The sequence below is a fragment of the Lynx canadensis genome, chromosome B2 (assembly GCF_007474595.2).
Source record: "Lynx canadensis isolate LIC74 chromosome B2, mLynCan4.pri.v2, whole genome shotgun sequence".
In the NCBI taxonomy this organism is placed as follows: Eukaryota; Metazoa; Chordata; class Mammalia; order Carnivora; family Felidae; genus Lynx; species Lynx canadensis.
Window position 1 is genome coordinate 100,909,364 of NC_044307.1, and position 19,654 is coordinate 100,929,017.

At 36.5% G+C, this 19,654-nt stretch overlaps 1 protein-coding gene across 4 annotated transcripts in view; it reads right to left on the minus strand.

The window, feature by feature from the left end:
• The window catches only part of REV3L (REV3 like, DNA directed polymerase zeta catalytic subunit), a 177,383-nt gene that overhangs the window by 22,637 nt on the left and 135,092 nt on the right, over positions 1–19,654 (minus strand). For 2 of the 4 annotated variants that reach the window (XM_030316171.1, XM_030316170.1), the window contains exons 22-25: positions 11,015–11,156; positions 8,855–9,099; positions 7,526–7,634; positions 5,497–5,703 (exon numbers count right to left, since the gene is read on the minus strand). In XM_030316171.1, coding sequence (XP_030172031.1) covers positions 5,497–5,703; positions 7,526–7,634; positions 8,855–9,099; positions 11,015–11,156 — 703 coding nt within the window. Of the gene's footprint in view, positions 1–5,496; positions 5,704–6,156; positions 6,283–7,525; positions 7,635–8,854; positions 9,100–11,014; positions 11,157–19,654 lie in introns of those variants that run through there. The other 2 variants (XM_030316172.1, XM_030316173.1) reach the window with 2 other exon arrangements.

The following is a 19,654-nucleotide window of genomic DNA, read 5'->3' on the forward strand; positions in this document are numbered from 1 at the left end:
ATCTATACATCAATTTGGGATGAACTGAATTTTTTTTTAATTTTTAATGTTTATTATTTATTACTGAGAGAGAGAGAGAGAGAGAGCGAGAGAGCGCAAGCAGGGGAGGGTTAGAGAGAGGGAGACAGAATCTGAAGCAGGCTCCAGACTGTCAGTACAGAGCCCAATGCAGGGCTGGAACTCATGAACCACGAGATCATGACCTGAGCCGAAGTTGGATGCTTCACCGACTGAGCCACCCAGGTGCCCTGGGATGAACTGACATCTTGACAATACTGAGTCTTCTTATCTATCAACATGGAATATCTTTCCATTTATTTAGCTTTTTCATTTCTTTCAACAGCTGTACAGTTTTCCTCATACAGATCTTATACATACTTTGTTAGATTTATAACAAATATTTCATTTTGTGGGTGCTAATATAAATAGTGATACAGTTTTAATTTCAAATTTCATTTGTTCATTGCTGGTATATAGGAAAGCGACTGACTTCTGTGTATTAACCCTGCATCCTGCAACCTTGCTATAACTGCTTATTAGTTCTAGGAGATTTTCTGCTAATTCTTTTGGATTTTCTATATAGAGGATTATGTCATATGTAACAAAGACAGTTTTATTTCTTTCTTCCCAATCTGTGTATTTTTTTTTTTAATTTTTTTTTAACGTTTATTCATTTCTGAGAGACAGACAGAGTGCGAGTGGGGGAGAGGCAGAGAGAGAGAGGGAGACACAGAATCCGAAGCAGGCTCCAGGCTCCGAGCTGGCAGCACAGAGCCCAATGCGGGGCTCGAACTCACGAATTGTGAGATCATGACCTGAGCTGAAGTCGGTTGCCCAACCACTAAGCCACCCAGGTACCCCGCAATCTGTGTATTTTTTATGCCCTTTACTTGTCTTACTGCATTAGCTAGAACTTCCAGTTCTTCTATGATGTTGAAAAGCAGTGGTGAGAGGGGTCATCCTTGCCTTGTACCTGATCTTAGTAGGGAAGCTTCAAGTTTTTCATAGCTAAGTATGGTATTAGCACTAGGTTTTTTTGTAGATATTCTTTATGAAGCTGAGAAAGTTCCCCTCTTCCTAGTTTACAGAGGGCTTTTTATAATGAATGGATATTGGATTCTGTCAAATGCTCTTTCTGCATCTATTGTTAAGATCATGTGGCTTTTCCCTGCATGTGATGTGATGGATCTCACTAATTGATTTTCAAAGGTTAAACCAGCCTTGCATGCCTGGGATAAATCCCACTTGGTTGTGGTGTGTAATTGTTTTTATATATTGTTGGATTTGAATTGCTAATATTTGTTGAAAATTTTTGCATCTATGTTCATGAGAGAGATTGGTGTGTAGTTTCTTGTAATGTCTTTTCCTGGTTTCGGTATTACGATTATGCTGGCCTCACAAAATGACTTAGTATTTCCTCTGCTTGTATTTTCTGAAAGAGATTGTAGAGAATTGGTATAATTTTTTCCATAAATGTTTGGTAGAATTTACTTACCAGGGAACCCATCTGGGCCTGGTGCCTTCTATTTTGGAGGTTATTAATTACTGATTCAATTTCTTTAATAGATAAAGCCTATTCAGGCTATTTCTTCCTGTGTGAGTTTTGGCAGATTATGTCCTTTAAATAATTGGTTCATTTCATCTAGGCTATCAAATTTGTGTACATAGTATTCTTTTATTATCTTCTTAATGTCCTATGGGGCCTGAAGTGATGTCTCCTCTTTTATTTCTAATATTAGTAATTTGTGTCTTCTTTCTTTTTTTTTCTTAGGCTGGCTAAAGGCTTACTGATTTTATTATTCTTTAAAAAAACCTAGCTTTTGGGTTCTTTGATTTTTCTCAATTTGTTTTTAATTCCACTGATTTCTGATATAATTTTTATTATTACTTTTTTTCAGTTCACTTTGAATTTATTTTCTAGTTTCCTAAGGTGGAAGCTTAGAGGATTAGTTTTTGATCTTTCTCTTTTTTTTTTTCTAATAATGGATTCGATATTATAAAAATTTCACTCTACACCTGCTTTTGCTGATTTCCACCAATTGTGATAATTGTGTTTTCATTTAGTTCAAAATATCTTAAAATTTCTTTTAGAATGTCTCTAGGCATTTGGGGATTTTCCAGCTGTCTTTCTGTTATTGATATCTAGCCTATCAACTGCAACATGATTTGAGAGCAGACATTATACGATTCATATTCTTTCAAATTTGTTAAGGTGTGTTTTATGACCCAGAATGAGATCCGTCTTGGTGCATGTTCCATGCAAGCTTGAGAAGAATGCATTTTCCGGTGTTGAATGAAGTAGTCTATATATAAATGCCCACTATATTCATTTGGTTGTCCTGCTGAGTTCAACTACATTCTTACTGATTTTGCTTATTTTTTCCTGTTTGTTGCCCTTGTTTTTTGTTCCTATTTTTGTTTTCTTCTCTTTTTCTTCCTCTTGTGGTTCTATTTGATAGGATTCCATTTTTCTCTTTTCTTACACATCAATCATATTTCTTTTTATTTTTTGTAAAAGTGGTTGCCTTAGATTTTGCAATAATACATTTACTTTCAATATACCATTGTGAAATACCACTATACCACTTCACAGCAGGGCAAGTACTTCATAATGATGAAATAATTCTAATTACTTCCAGCCTTTATGTCATTTCTGTCGCTCATTTTACGTATACATAAGCATATGCATATATATATACCTAATCCAATTCATTGTTGCTATTATCATTTTGAACAAATTGTTATCTGTTAGATCAATTAAAAATAAGAAAAACAGGGGTGCCTCAGCCGACTGAATGTCCAACTCTTTTTTTTGGTTGAGGTCATGATCTTACAGTTTGTGAGATCAAGCCCCATGTCGGGCTCTGCACTGACAGTGTGGAGCCTGTTTGGGATTCTCCCTTTCCTTCTCTCTCTGCCCCTACCCTTCTCTCTCTCAAATAAGCTTAAAAGAAAAGAAAAAGGGAATAAGAGAAATAAAAGTATTTATTTTACTTTACCTTCACTTATTCCTTCTCTGAGGATCTTTTGTTCTTTATGTAGATCTGAGTTTCTGACCTATATTATTTTCCTTCTTTCTAAAGAGCTTCTTACAACATTTCTTGCAAGGCAGTTCTGCTGCCACAAATTCCCTCAATTTTTGTTTGTCTGAGAAAGTCTTCATTTCTCCTTTGCTTCTGAACAGTAATTTTTCAGGGCACAGAATTCCAGGTTGGAGTACTTTCTCCTCTCAACACTTTAAATATTTCACTCCATTCTCTTCTTGCTTGCATGGTTTCAGAGGAAAAGCTGGATGTAATTCTTATCTTTGTTTCTGCATAGGTAAGTTATCCCTGACCCCCATCTTCTTTCAGGATCTAACACTTTTACTGATTTTCTGTAGTCTGAAAATGATATCCCTAGGTTTATTTTTTTGCACTGTTTGGTGTTCTTTGAACTTCCTGGATCTGTGGTTTGGTGTCTGACACTAATTTGGGGGACATTGTCAGTCACTATTGTTTGAAATATTTTTCTGTTCCTTCCTTTCTTCTCCTTCTGGAATCCCTACTACATGTATGTTATAACTTCTGTAGTTGTCCCAGTTTTAGAATATTCTGTTCTTTTTTTTTTTAGTCTGTTTTCTCATTGCTTCTCAGTTTTAGCAGTTTGGGTTGAGATTTCTTCAAATTCAGAGATTCTTTTTTCAGCCATGTCTAGTCTGCTAATAAGCCCATCAAAGGCATTCTTCATTTCTGTTCAAGTGCTTTTCATCTTTAGCATTTCTTTTTTGTTCTTTCTTAGAATCTGCATCTCTCTGCTTACATTGCCCATCTGTTCTTGCATGCTGTGTACTTTATCCATTAGAGCTCTTTGCACCTTAATCATAGTTGTTTTAAATTTGCAGTCTAATAATTCCAACATCTCTGCCACATCTAAGTTTGGTTCTGATGCTTGCTCTGTCTCTTCAAACTGTGTAATTTTTTTTTTTTTTGACAGCTAGACATGAAGTATCAAGTAAAAAGGAATTGCTAGAAATAGGCCTTTAGTAATACGGTGGTAATCTGTGCGGGGGGAGGGGAAGTCTTCTACAGTTCTAGAGTAAGACTTAGTCTTTCAGTGAAACTGTACCTCTGGACTATGTACTTTACATGTGCTTCTCAGTCTTTTTCCCCACCTTTGGTGGGACAGGATAGCTAGAAGAGGCTGGAGTATTTCCCTTCCTCCACATGGAAGGCCAGAGCACTCGGAGCTGGGTATTTCCCTTCTCTCAGGTCAGTTAGGCTCTGACAGAATGCTAGCAGGTTAGGCTCCAGTTAAAGTTTCTCCTGAAGGCAGACCTTGTTAAGAACAGGATGCTCTGGTGTATTTCAAAATGGTTCCTTTCCCCTCTCCGTGTCAGAAGCACAAGGGAATTTTTCTTGTGTGAGAGAAAACTTGTGAGAACTTGGTTGAGCTCCTAGAGGTAAAAATCACAAAAGTGTGGGGGCCCTGATGACTAGGTCCCTTGGAGTCTTAGTCTCTCAGATTTGTCCACACTGAACTTCCAGCAATTCATCCGTTGATGTTTCCCTACCTCAAGCACTGGTTCCTGCAGAGGTTTCTGCTCTTGTGAGCTGTGCTTCTTTGTATTTACCTGTTGGGTCTTTTCAATTTTGGGGGTAGTGTTTTGCCCTGTGACCTCACTTCTGACAGATCTCAGAATGGTTGATTTTTTAGTATGTTCAGCTTTTTACTTGTGGGGAGAGAGTGGCTCCTCGAGTTTCTTATATGCTGGACCTGAAATTGAAAGTCCCTTGCACAAGTTTTTAAAGTTTATTCTGCCTATTGTGGGCTATGTGGGACTTTATCCTTCCACTGCTTTTCCCTTCCTGAACTACTAACATGGTATACTGCAATGTTCTAGCTTTCATCTGGCATAAAAAGAGCACCAATAAAATAATACTACTCTGTTCTTTTCTCAATCACTAGTAAGTTATTGCATTACTCTGTCACACTATATTGTATTCATGTTAAATTTACACCCTAATTTAGTGAGTAGCAAGAAATTAGCCTTATTCTATGAAAAGTATCTTTCAATTGCAACTACCTCGGCAAAAGAAAGGTTTTGTTTTACATCTATTGGTACATTAGTAAACATGGAATGTTTGGTCATTCTGACATTCGGAGAAGCCAACCTAACATCAGATTTGTCAACACATTAAAAGGAATTATTCAGTACCAAGGTTGTTGTAAACACTGCTATAAATGCAGCACTAAAATCTCATGATAATAGTTTGCTACAGTATGCTCATCGAGCTATGGAGAAATAGATGTATGATAAAGAGTTCTCATAGAGAAAAGCCCAAAACTCAGAAGATTTTTTTTATGTATACAAGTTCCAGTTTGAGAAAAGCTGATCTTATGTCATGGAAATGAAAATCTTTAAAGTTTTAAAATAAAACAAAATACTTTAATGAACAGATATTCATTTAATGCTGCTTTAGTATCTTGAAAAAACTACAGATTTCTATGACTTACCTCAATGCATGGCATTCTCCCAGAAAAATTTGCAGCTGTATAGCCAAATGTGACATTTGCTATAAGCTTAAGTCCTAGCTGACGTGCATCGAGCATTCGTGAAAGGGCTCTGTCCTGCTTGTAAGCCTTCATGGACTGCTTCACCATGAGTCTAGTCTTCAAAATTTCTTCAAGCATTCTTGGTAGCACACCCTTTCTTACTGAAGGCTATTGTAAAGAAAAAATAATATTTAAAATCCCTTAATAGTTATAGATTTAGATAATTAAGAAGGAAGTACAAAGTATAACAATGGCCAACTGTCATGAACTGAAACATACTAACAATTGAGTGGCCACAGGGCCAGTGGCCATCAATACAAAATCATCACATTTTCCTTCTTTTGAAGAGCACTTTTTTCCTAAAAGTTCCTATAATGTTTATAAATCTAATGTAGCACTATTATGTGAGTTCAGAGACCTCCAGAAAGGAGGATGTCAAGCTAGTGCATAAGAGATCATACAACAAGTTCAGAGGGAAATTTTGTCCAAAACTTTGATCCAAACCCCCACTCTTTCAGAAAGACACACGGGATTTGTATCACTCATAACAAACCTCAGTTTTTAAAGATCTCATCCTAATGACCCCACACAGTAATCTGCATGGAACTCCATTTATCTACCTTGGAAGAATGATGAGCTGGGTTGACTCTGCTGACATTCAAACCTGCAGTTCCAGGGACTCTAGGTATTTCAAATCTGATGCTTAGACCACTAAGCCATCCCCTCCGGCCTATATTTATTAGCAATCTGGAAGAGGGGATGAATAGTGAGGTGATAAAATTTGTTGATGCCAAAAAAAAAAAATCATTTGTATTAATCAAGACTAGGGAGAATTTATGAGAACTCCAGTAGGAATGAAAACCACAAAACAGTATTAACTTTGAAGATGATTCACAGACACGTGCAAGGTAATGCATGTCGGACTGAACAATTAAAACCTTAGGTATAGGATAATCACACTCCTGAATATTAAAAAATCTTAGTTTTATTAAGCTTTACATATTGGGTCAAAATGTAGATGCAAGTTTTAAAAATGCTGTTAAGGGGAGATCATATATAACAAGCTGCTACATATGTGACAACGAAAACATATTCTAACCTCTAATTCATTCTGTGTACCTTATGAAGCAGTCACAATGTTTTTGTTAAGATGTAATATATGTTATGTTAAAGAGGTAATATTTTTCAAAGAGGAGTATGTCATGAGTCTCTGGTGAGAATCTTCCTCCTATCTAAATAGCTAATTTTTAGGTACTCTTTAAACACAGCATCCTCTTACTGGTAGAAAATGATGCTACTTTTGCTAAGTACACCAGAATGAATCTGAGGGCTTGTGGGGTCCATGCTACCATCAACCACCCTACTGTACCGTGATTCTAATACAGACTCACTGCTAAGGAAATAGAACAAAAAAGGAATGAAGTTGGCATAAAAGAGGCAATATACTCTTCTCCTAGAATCTCTCCTCTATTTGTCTTTAATTTATTCATTTATGAGGCTCTTCTTTGTCTCTTTTATGGGGAGATTAGGGCTAGAAGAAAAGAGATCCTATTACTGGTTTGGGTATCTTAAAAATGCAATCAATAAATATATTAGAGTATCATTTCTAAGGCAGTCTTACTTTAAAATACTGTAGGGCAATTAGAATTTACATATTAGAGCAATTTAAATCTTTTAACATTGTTGTGATCGTCAATTAGCTAGTCTCAGATTCTAATAGAGGTCAGAAGGCACATATGCACATTTCTTTCAGTATTTTATTAAAAACTAAAATCTAACAAAAGACTTTAAATCTAAATTCATGCAAAATAAGACAACTGGTTTTTAAAAATAATTTCTTAGAAAATTCCTATAATCTTTACTTTTTAAGATAAGATATTCAAGCAGACTTGGGCTTTTTTCTTTGTATTATATGCCAACAGCATCTAAACCATTAGCTCTCCAAAGGTTAAGCCACAGTTGATACCTTTCACTTATAAGAGAGTATTACCTTGACAAAAGCTATTCCATTGGGGGACACTGTGATATCATGCCTAATTTGGTAAAGTAAATCTGGAGGTACTCTTAGAGAGGTACAGCCAAATTTGAACTCATCATACCTATTAAGAAAGAAAACATTAAGCAAATACTTCTCAAATCATAGAATAGCGATACTAGACAATTTTAGGAATCTGATTCCATTAGAAATTCATTTTCAAATATCTAAGCATGAATTTATTTACTTAGCAATATCGTTATTTAATTACCAAATAGCAGTTCTTCAAATTTTCACAAATTATTAAAAGAAACATTTCTTAAATGGCATTATCCTAAAATTTATGGGTAATCTATATTGAAATACCAGATTTCAACTCAACATATGATCACCTTACACTAAGTTCCTTAAAGAAAAATTTTAAGCCTTAAATAAAAAGATTATAAATAACTTTTCCAAATTCTGTTCTTAATAAAAAGACAGGATCACCAATATAATTTCCATAAATGCTTTCTAGAAAGGAATGAGTATACTCTAGGTTAACACTACAATGCTTGGTTTTACACATACAATAATCATTATAAATGAAGACTATTTCTTATATGAGAAAAATACATACTCCTTTGAGTATTAAAAATGTTATTCTCATTCAGTATACAATTCAGTTGACATGAATATATAAAACCTAACATTTAACAATTTAACTTAAAAAAATCATAGACTATTTTTAAGAAAAGTCAAGAAGAGGCGATAGCTGGAGACAGAAGATCATAATCCTTAAACTGTTCCACTGAAAAGTGATTTATATCAACAAATTAAATTTAACTCTCATTTGAAGAGACCACAGGGGGCGTCTGGCTGGCTCAGTCAGTTAAGCATGATTTTTGCTCAGGTGGTGATCTCGTGGTGGTGAGATTCAGCCCCGTGTCGGGCTCTGCACTAAGTGTGGAGCCTGCTTAAGAGTCTCTCTCTCTCTCTCTCTCTCTCTCTCTCTCTCTCTCTGCCACTCCCCTGCTCACACTTTCTCTCTCTCTCAAAAAAAAAAAAAAAAAAAAGAGAGCATGCATAGATATACACAGAGAATGAAACAAATGAGCTGCAAGACTGATCTATTCATAATCTTCTTCATATGAATCATCCATTCATGATGCTGAATTAGTCATACAGTTACCCAAATCCAGGTCAATTAGTATGGTAACAACAAAGAATGAATTAGCTATGCTACAGCCCATCCACCTTGCTCAAAAGGACAGTCTCAAATGCAAAGAGACACTCAAAAAAAGTCTAATTTTAGTAAGAAGTACAAGCACAACATAATTATAAATATGAAAAAAAAACCCTTACTTTCCCAAGTTCTCCACATGGCCAAGGCAGGTGGAAAAGCAGTAGTTATATGCAATCACAATCGAAGGATACAGTGACTGGAAATCCAAAACGAGAACAGAATTGCTGTAGAAGCGGGATTCAGGCTCCATAATTAGGGGAACACACTGAGGGGCTCTCATTTGGGATCTTTGCTGAACACTAGGTGTCACAGGAATATAGTTCATTGGTTTAGCAATACGCAACATCATTGATTCCACACGGTACTGCAGGCAGAGAGGTGGAAGTAGGAAGAAAAGAAGAAACAGTTTAAATAAAAATATATTGGTCTCTGAACATCTGATAATTATTTAAGGGGATGTTTTGCTCTTCAGAAGAAGGCTGCTTTCTTACAATGCAGTTATATAATATAGGTTACTTAGTCAGCTTTCAGGTGCCAGAGAAGGCATTCATAAATCCTTTTCTTGTATTCCTATAACTTATATAAAAACTGTAAAATACATTAAATATCTTATAAGTCAATTTTGGAAAGAGACACAATTAGATTTCTTCTTATATTTAAATACATCTATTTAATAATAACCAGATACAGGAAAGACTGTATAGTTTAACAATTTCATTTGAAAAGTTGGCCAGTGGTCTTTGACAGATTGGAGAAAGTTAGAGTGAAAGTCGGGAGACTTGAGATGGATAAATCTCAAGTTACTCCAATTTTCCGAGAAGGAAGGAAACACAAGGATTCCAGAACTGAACAGTAGTCAGATTAATACTGGTCCCTCACAAAACTGAATCAAGCAATTACTGACTGTTTATAACATCCACCAATAAGCAGATAGTTTGGAGTATTAGAAAAAGAAAGCACTCACAAGAACCAGCATGGATCACAGAAATGTTCTCATGTGGTTTTAAGGTATCTTTGCCTTTTCAAATTGTTTTTAAAACTTGTGGAGGGATATAAATTAAAAACTTGTGGGGGGATATAAATTAAAAAATTAAGCAATACAGCTAAATAAACAAACATGTTTATTTTACGTTTTTAATGTTTATTTTTGAGAGAGACAGAGAGAGAGAGAGAGAGAGAGACAGACAGACAGACAGACAGACAGACAGACACAGTGCGAGTCGGGGAGGGGCAGAGAGAGAAAGACAGAGATACAAAATCCAAAGCAGGCTCCATCCAGGCTCTGAGCTGTCAGTGCAAAGCGCAACGCGGGGCTCAAACTCACAAGCTGTGAGATCATGACCTCAGCCGAAGTCGGACAGTCAGGCGCCCCATAAACATACTTGTTTATTAATAAACACACCAAATTAGAGCTCTGTGGGGTTAAGGAACCTAAGTGAATTAATGTAGTATCCCTGATGTCTAGCACAGTGTTTATTTAACACACTAAAGGTATTCAAATCAATATTTGTTGAATGAATGCATGAAATCCTTTTGGGTGATGCATCTGACGAAATCTCTCATATCCCTGGGAAATTAATTAAAAAGATATGAATTAAATGACTTTATGATCCTATTTTTAACTTCTTAAAAAAGTGATACAGCCACTTATATTGATTCCCAAATCCTCTTCTTTATTTTTATATTAAACTTATTTGTGGGGCGCCTGGGTGGCTCAGTCGGTTAAGTGTTTGACTCTGGATTTCAGCTTAGATCATGACCTCATGGGTTTGTGAGTTTGAGCCCTGCATTGGGCTCTGTGCTGGCAGCACAGAGCTTGCTTGAGATTTTCTCTCTCTCTCTCTCTCTCAAAATAAATAAACTTAAAAAAAAAACAACCTTATTTGTTGGGAAATAGGAGACGTTGAAATTAGGAATATAAAACAAAAGAGAGGCTGACTTTCTTTGATGCTTCCCTAGTTTTAAGGGGCCTTTGAAGGCATCCCTGATGACACTGATATTATTCAGGCACAAATATTCTCACGGACACAGCCATTGAATTTTTCAACAGCATAAAAAACTTAGCAGTGGCCAGAAAGTCGGTATGGAGAGAAAATAAAAAGTGGAGCTGTTAAGTGAAATTAAAGCTTTTCCAGAAAATAAATTACAAGATATGATTAACCAGCTATATATTAGTTCGTACCACATAGAAAGTTCAAAATATCAAATCACCTCAAACATCTCACAAGTTATCACTCACACATAACTTTCATGGTATATAGGGAAAACTGATTTCCTACCTGTGAGCCCCTTGTGAGTACATGTAAAAACTGAATGCCAAAGAGTCTAGCCATTTCACTGGTTTTCCCAATCAAGTCCAGCTGTTCTAACATTTGGAGATTTCCACGGACACGGCTAATGTAGTGATCAACCATTTTCCATCTGTTAAAAGAGAATCCATGCTATGAACATTAGGAAAAAATTTGGACACTTGAAACTAGTACTGTTTTAATTCTTGCCAAAACCTACACATTAAAAATGAGGATTTAAGGAGGGAGTCATGGTGTGAGTCTTTAGCAAAATATGTAAAGGAGTTAAACATTAGAAAATTTCATATATTTCAAGGGCATAAAACCTAGTGAAAATATCAAAGTTTAAAATAGTACTTGCGATAAGGTGGTAAGATTAAGGATAATTATTTTCAGTATTTTGCTTGATGTTGCTCTATTTTTGTTATAAAAAATTAACATTCTCTCTTAGATGCCACTGCTGCTGATGCAATAATTACACAATTATAATTTATCACATATACGTTCTTAAAGAACATGAAGGCTGGGGCAGTGCCTGGGTGGCTCAGTCGGTTAAGTGTCCAACGTCGGCTCAGGTCATGATCTCGTGGTTTCTGAGTTTGAGCCCTGCGTAGGGCTCTGTGCTGACAGCTCAGAGCCTGGAGCCTGCTTCAGTTTCTGTGTCTCCCTCTCTCTGTGCACCTTCCCCACTTGTGCTCTCTCTCAAAAATAAATAAAAACATTAAAAAATAATTTAAAAAAAAGAATGTGAAAGCTTTGGGATATCACCGTAACTACCAGTCTAACAGCATGCATTGTCTGTTAATGGGAAAAAATACAATAATTTGGTGAGTTAGGAAAATAGCTTTAGTGAGGTTATACATGGGGTAAATATGTCAAATCAGTATTTTCTATGAAAATACTAATATTCTGTTCTTTGACTTAAACCTTTACAAAAATTAAACTCTTTACCCTAACATGTTTTTTTTAATTAAATAGACTCCAAGCCCAACGTGGGGCTCAAACTAACAACCCCGAGGTTAAGAGTCACATGCTCTACCGACTGAGCCAGCCAGGTGCTCCTTCCTTACCTTTTTTGTTAAGAAAACAAATAACAACAATAAACCTTCCCCCAAAGCCATAAACAGAAGTTTTAAAGAATAAAATTTATTCATTTAATGATTAAGGTTCAAATATATTGCAACCTTTAAGTATATTTTTTAGAATAGTCATAACTGTTCAATAAAGTTTTAAAAGTCATGATACATGATTCATACATGTAGAAAAACTAGATGTAAAATAGCGCAGTTGCATTGGAAAATGGTCTGGAAATTCCTCAAATTGTTAAACATAGAGTTACCATGTAATTCACCAATTCCACTCCTTAGTATATATCCAAGAGGAATGAAAACATACATCTACACAAAAACTTGTACATGAATGTTCTTAACAGCACTATTCATAGCCAAAAAGTGGAAATAACCCAAGTATACATCAAGTGATGAATAAATAAAATGTGGTATACACTCATACAATGGAATTATTACTTGGCAACAAAAGGAAATGAAGTACTGACACATGCTACAATATGAATTAATCTGGACAACATAAATTGAAAGCAGTCAGTCACAAAAGGCAACACATTATATGATTCCATTGATAAGAAATGTCCAAAATAGGCAAATCTATGGAGACAGTAAGTAGATTAGTAGGGGTGGGGGTAGAGAAGGGAAGACTGGAGGGTGATGGCTAGGAGATGCAGGGTTTCTTTTTGGAATAATGCAAATATTAAGATTTATTGTGGTAATGGTTGCACAACTGAATATACAAACAGCATCTAACTGTACTATCTATCTATCTATTCATAAATAGGCTTCACGCCCAGCACAGAGCCCAACATGTGGCTTGAACTCAAAACCCTGATATCAAGACCTGAGCTGAGACCAAAAGTTGGGTGCTTAACCAACTGAGTCACTCACCACCCCTAACTGTATGTACACTTTAAATGGGTGAATTATATGGTATGTGAATTGTATCTGAATAACAGCTAAAAAGAAATAACAAAAACCTATCCTAAAAACTTTATATAATTATTCAATTTTTAAATAAAATAAACAGAAATACTATTCTATAACTTGTATTTCTAACCTAATATATTGTGACTGTTTCCCCATATTTATGTATTTTATAGCTATTGACTATTACATGAGTTTATGATATTTACCTTACATGACTATTACATCATTTATAATTTAGTGGCTTGGTTTTGAGTATCTTTTATTACTATAAGCAATGCTATAATGAATATCTTTACAGTTGAGTCTTTGTATAGATGCTGAAATATTTCCTTAAAATAAATGCCTAAATATGGTCAAAGGTCTGCTATGATTTAGTTTTTAAATTTTTTAAAGTTTTTATTTGAGGGAGGGAAGGAGGGACAGAGCATGCACAAGCAGGGGAGAGGGGCAGAAGAGGGAGAGATAATCTTAAGTGGGCTTCATGCTCAGCCCAATGCAGGACTTGATCCCACAACCTTGGATCATGGCCTGAGCCAAAATCAGGATCAACGGACTGAGCCACCCAGGAACCCTGATTTTGTTTTTAATATTAGTCTCACACTACTTTCCAGAGGGTTTTAATAATTTACATTCAAACTAGAGATGATAAAGTGCTTGTTTCCTTGCATCTCTGTCAATATTGGGGATTATAATTTTTTAAGTTATTACTAGTTTATAGGCAAAAAAAATGTATCACATTTTAATATATTTTGTTTCAGATTATTAAGGTAATCCTTCAATAATACAGATTTGGCAAAAGTGAATCTGAGATAACACATTATATGTGGATTCAGTCAGTCCCTTTAAAATAAAACAAAATAGATCTAATGACTCATGCATTCTGTGGTCATGGATGGTCAATGACCTGCTGAGTTCCCAGATTCTTTTTTCTGTTTAGTCTGGTCTACTGTTGGACCCCTCTAATAAATTTTTCAGTTCAGTTACTGTGTTCTTCAGTTCCATGATTTCTCTTTAGTACTTTTAAATATTTTCTATCTCTGATAAAATTCTTACTTTGCTCATGCACTATTCTCTTGACCTTGGTGAGCATCTTTATGACTGCTATTTTGACACCTGTCAGGTAAACCATATAGCTCTGTTTCATTATGGTCAGTTTCTGGAAATTTATTTTCTTCCTTTGTTTGGAGCATCTTTGCCTGATTCTTCATTTTCCTTGACTCTTTATGTTGGTGTCCAACATTAGACAAAGCAGGCGTTTCTCCCAGTCTTCATGGACTAGCCTTATAGTCCAATCATCCCTGCCAGAGATTCTGAGGAACTCTACCAACTCTTTCCCTTCCCAGGAAGAAGCAGGCAGCTGTGGTTTCTATTCATCCACTGTGCTGAGAAGGGGGAGTTATGCTATCTGCTAGTCCAAACCACTATCTTTGTTCTCCTCTGGCCAGCTGGACCATGTCCTACTTGTCAGAGCTCTAAGACTAGAAAGACAGATGGAAGTTCTTTGTGTAGCTGTGGAGGAGTTGGGGCACTGGAGGCATGTATCTCTTTCTCTCCCCAGGGGTAAGCTGGGAGGTAGGATTTTTCATCCACTCACTCTGTGGGCAGGGGGAAGGATCTATGGCATCTACCAGCCCATACCACCATCTCCATTTGGCTCTGCCAGCTAGACTGTGCTGGTTGTTAGAAACTCCTTGGAAAAAGTTGGGGTGCTGGACATGCAAACCACCCTCCCATACCCTTCCCTTAGAGAAGCTAGGGGCCTTTTCCTGATCATATGGCCCTGTGCCAGAGGCAGGGTCCCTGGCAAGAGGGTGTCCCAAATCTTCCAACCAGCTTTGTTGAGTCTGGTTCTGCATTCACCCAGGGTGCAAGAATCTTTCAATCAGTTTCTGGATTTCTCATAAAGGGAATCTGTCTGTGAAGCGTTGCTGAATCAGTGTGTTTATAGGGGAAGGAGGGCCTAGGATTTCCTACTCTACCATCTTGCTGATGTCACTCTGTATCTTTCCTAATGTATATTTTTAAAGTATTTAAAACGTGGACTTTTTAAATTAAAAAAGCAATCTTTTTAACATAAAATCACCTTCATCCCTAACTTCTAGACCTATTTGGTTAGCCAAGTGATATAAAAAGAGAATGGAATTACACTGTGGACTTAAAAAAAAATAAACATAGTGTGACAATGCAGAATTTTGTTAGGTAATTTTGTTGTTGTCGTTAAAGAATTATGCCATCCTCCTAACACTTTGTGAAACTCAAGTGTGATAGGCAACACAAAAGAGGAAGAGGAAGGGAAATATAAAGTATAAGCTATTCATGATAGGCCTGGGTAGGTGGTGAACTTAGAGCATCTTGAGGGTACAGGGTATTTTTTGGGACAGGGCATGTAAGAAGGTGACAAAAAAAGGAGATTTAAGAATTCTAAGTACAAATTTCTTATTCTGAACTTTTTTCTTTGGATTGGCTCTATCTACATCCAGGAAATGAAGAAAAACATTTTGAACGTTATCTTCTTGAGCTACATAACTCTACTACCAACACAGAGCTCCTACCTCAGAAACTGGGATAGTATTTAATAACTATTGCTTGGAAAGCAGATGAAATCAGAATGCTACTATGAGTTCTCTAGATCAGTAATATTAGGGATTAGGAGAGGTTTTATAGACTGATAGAGGAATCTAATCACGAAACATAGTATTTTATGGAAAAATACATTCTAAGTCCCAAACAACAAAACTTCAGGAACATAACTTGTTTATATAAATCAAGGGTTTTCAGGAGACCGAATGTGAATTCATAAAAACAAAGTGATAATAATCAGGGCTCCTCCAAGCTTTACAAACAGATTTAATACAAGAAATTCTTGACTAGCAAGTTACTCTAATTTCTGAGACCATTTATAAAATATGTATATATTTACTTAAAACACTGTACAAAGCAAATGCAAATTAAAGAGTATGACTCACTTTGTTGGTAAAAATCCACTTAAATTTTTAAAATAAAATTGCGTGATCTTCCAAAGTATCTCCAAAGAAAGACTGTATGGACTCTCCATGTAACACAAGCCATCTAACATAAATGGTCTAATGTCTAGTTCAAGTCCCTTATGTAATATGTTAGGTCCAGCTCTTGATTTCACTTGGCAAGAGCAATTATTTATCATCCTAATTAGAGGTAGCAAAACATGCATTTACAGCACTTTAGGGCTTAAAAATAAACCAATAAATGTAGTTTTCAATGGAAACTTTAATATTACCATTAAAAGTTTCACTTTAGGGGTGCCTGTGTGGCTCAGTCGATTAAGCATCTGACTTTGGCTTAGGTCATGATCTCACGGTTCGGGAGTTTGAACTGTCAGCGCAGAGCCCACTTGGAATCCTCTGGCTCCCTCTCTCTGCCCTTCCCCCACTCGCATGCACACTCTCCCCAAAATAAACATTAAAAAAATAATAAAAGTTTCATTTTATTTACTGGTAGATAACTTCTTCTAAACTTCTGTTTCTATAAGGCTTTCATTATAAGCTTAGTGCTTTCTGTGATTTCAGTTTACTTGAGATTCCTCAAAGGAGACTGCAGATGACATGCTAGAAAGCAGTTCCCCTAAACACATCAAGTTATTTCTAAGGCTACATCTTTCCAGCCTCATCATCATGTGGCCTTCCAATTCAATAAGCAGAGCTTCATTCCTTTCAAACATCAGACACATTAGTTTCATGGCTTTTTTTCTTTACATAGCTATTTTTTAAGCTTATTACTATCATTTTACTTTCAACTTAAGGAAAAGTAGAGGTGGGAACTTTCACTTCTGACTATGACAGAACAACTGGTATTGAACTAGTCTGAAGCTGCTTTGATATAACAGTTGAGATGATTGTTTCTGGGCAACAAACAATAGGCAATGCAAGACTGTGCTTCTCGAGAGAAGAAAAACCCATGAGGTGAACCCCAGCCCACGAGGAGAAAACTTCCTAAAATATACTGCAGTATACTACAGTCTAAGTATAGTGTGGCTGTCTTGCTAAGCCACGGAGACAGAGATTAGAGTTATGCAGTTTGTAGCTGGAATCTATGGGACAGGGTATATGTGCAAGGAGCAGAGGTTAGCAGTCAGTAATCCAGGTGGGGGGTTCCTGTGAGTGACTGGCCCAGGGCCGCACTGAAAATGAGGAAGATGAAACCATATGAAGCTTACTAAGGAGAGCTGCTGTGGGCTTGGGTTTGGAATTAAACTATTCAGACAGTGCTGGGGTTGGAGGGCTAGCAATGCCAGAGGAGAGATGTCATTATCCCTTTATTAACAATTGGGCATCCAGCTGAGAGCCCAGAAAAACTGTGCCTTCGGAGGCCTTTGTCCTAGAGCAAGGCCTACTCTAGACAAACCTCAAACTAAGCACTAGCAACATGCCAACAGGATAGAGTTTGGAGACAGAGTCCTGCCAAGTTTGAGGGATGTAGGAAACACCCTGGCTTTCCAGAAAACCACCTTAACAAATAAAAACTAGGTTTGCATAAGTTCAATAAGTGATCAGCCAATAACTGAATTGCAAACTAGAGCAAATATAAACATGCTTCACAGGAAGATAATAAATCTCCAGAATCTGTACAACAGAACATCAACAATATCCATTACATAATTATGCAAAGAAACAAACAAAAATATGACCCACAGTTAGGAGAATAAGCAGTTAAACAGAGAGAGCCAGGTGTTGCATTTAGTAATTATTACAAGTATGTTCAGGAATCTAAGGAAAAAAATATTCAAAAAATTAAAAGAAAAATAAAGTCTTAATGAGCAAATGAATAGGGAAACAAAATATGGAAACTCTGAAAAGAAAGAACCAAGTGAGAATCTGGGAACTAAAAATACAATAACTGAAATTCAAAAAGGTTATTCGCTGGCCTTAACAGCAGACTGGTGATGACAGAAGTAAGTTAGTGAACCTAAAGATAGGTCGTTAGAGAAAGACTGAAGAAAACTGTACAGTGCCTCAAAAATCTGTGGGACACTGTCAAATAGTTTAACGCACATGTAATTGGAGTCTTACAAAAGAGTGAGATTGGGACAGAAAAAATATTTAAAGAAATAGCCAAAAATTTCCTAAATTTGATGAAAAACATCAACTTAAATCTCTAGGAAGCACAGCAAACACCAAGAAAGGTAGGTAAATTTTTAAAATTTCACAATAGTGAAATTATTGAAAACCAAAAGCAAAGAGAAAAACTTTGAAAGCAGCCAGGAAAAAAAAAATTACAGAATTCTGCTTCAGATATTGAAAGCTATAAAGTACATCACTCCAGTCTAACAATAATAAAAAGCAAGAAAATCTACACAATCATGTTTTCTGGAAGCCATCTGACAGTTGCAGTTACAAGAGAATCAGGTGAACTAAATTTCACAGGTGACAAACACATCTGAGGACACATAACTTATTTCATCTTTGGCAGAGCACTGGCAGCCAAGGCAGCTGCCATAAAATCATTTAAGAATGAAAGTTAAAATGTTAATAAATTCTTAAAGGTCATGCATGGGATGCATGATAGTTTAGAATCACTAGGAACCCCAGATACCAGAAGAGTAGTTTTCCATGGGCCCCCCATGAAAACTGGGGGCAGGGCACAAAGGATTGAAATCTTCCTCTGACTCATCTCTCATATGAAGCAAAGGCTTGAGGTGCTATGGGACTGGCAAGAAACTCTAATCCTCAGGATTTAAGCAGAGATCCATTATCTCTGGGGAAAGAATAAATGCAAAAGATGTCTAATGCTGGGAAGGGCAGGCAACCTCCCCTGTTCCAACTGTGTGCCTTGTACTAAGTAACAAGCAGCAGCTGTCTACCACTGGAAAAGAGGCAGGAGACCCTCCCATCATAGATTCCAGGCAAAGAAACAGCGCTGCTGAGGAAGGAGAGAAGGACTCTCCCCCTGGGGGAGAGTCAGAAGTCTGCCTGGGGCCAAGACCTGCCAAGGGTACAAAGCAGAAGTCCACTGCACTGTGGGAAGTGCAGGAATGTTGAGAAAGACTCATCCCGGAGCCTCAGGAGAATAGAAACTTCTAAAGCCTGACTCTGGACCAGGAGAGCTGAGTAATTCCTTCTGTTTGCATACACTGGAAAAATGAGGAGCATGACTGTTGATTTCTCATTAGAAACAATGGAGGCCAGAAAAAAAAAAAAAAGGAGTGAAATCTTTAAAATGGTGAAAGAAAAAAAAAACAAAAAACAAAAAACAAAAACTCAACTCCAGAATTAGACACTGAAAATATCCTTCAAAAATAAGGTTGTGATAAAGATATTTACAGATAAAGGCTGAGAGAATTTGTTGCCAGCAGACTTGCACTAGAAGAATTGCCAAAGAAAACAATTTAGCAGTTTCTTAACATGTTAAACACACTAACCATGGGACCCTGCAATTTCACTCCTTGAGAGATGAAAATGTATGTTCACACAGAGACTTGCACGTAGTTTTATTCTTAATAGCCTCAAACAAGACACAACTCAATTGTCCATCAATAGGTGACTGGATAAACTGTGGTATATCCATACAATGGAGTATTACTTCTTAATAAAACTGAACAAATTACTGGTTTACACAGCAACAAGGCTGAATCTCAAAACAGAGCATGCTGAGTTCTTGA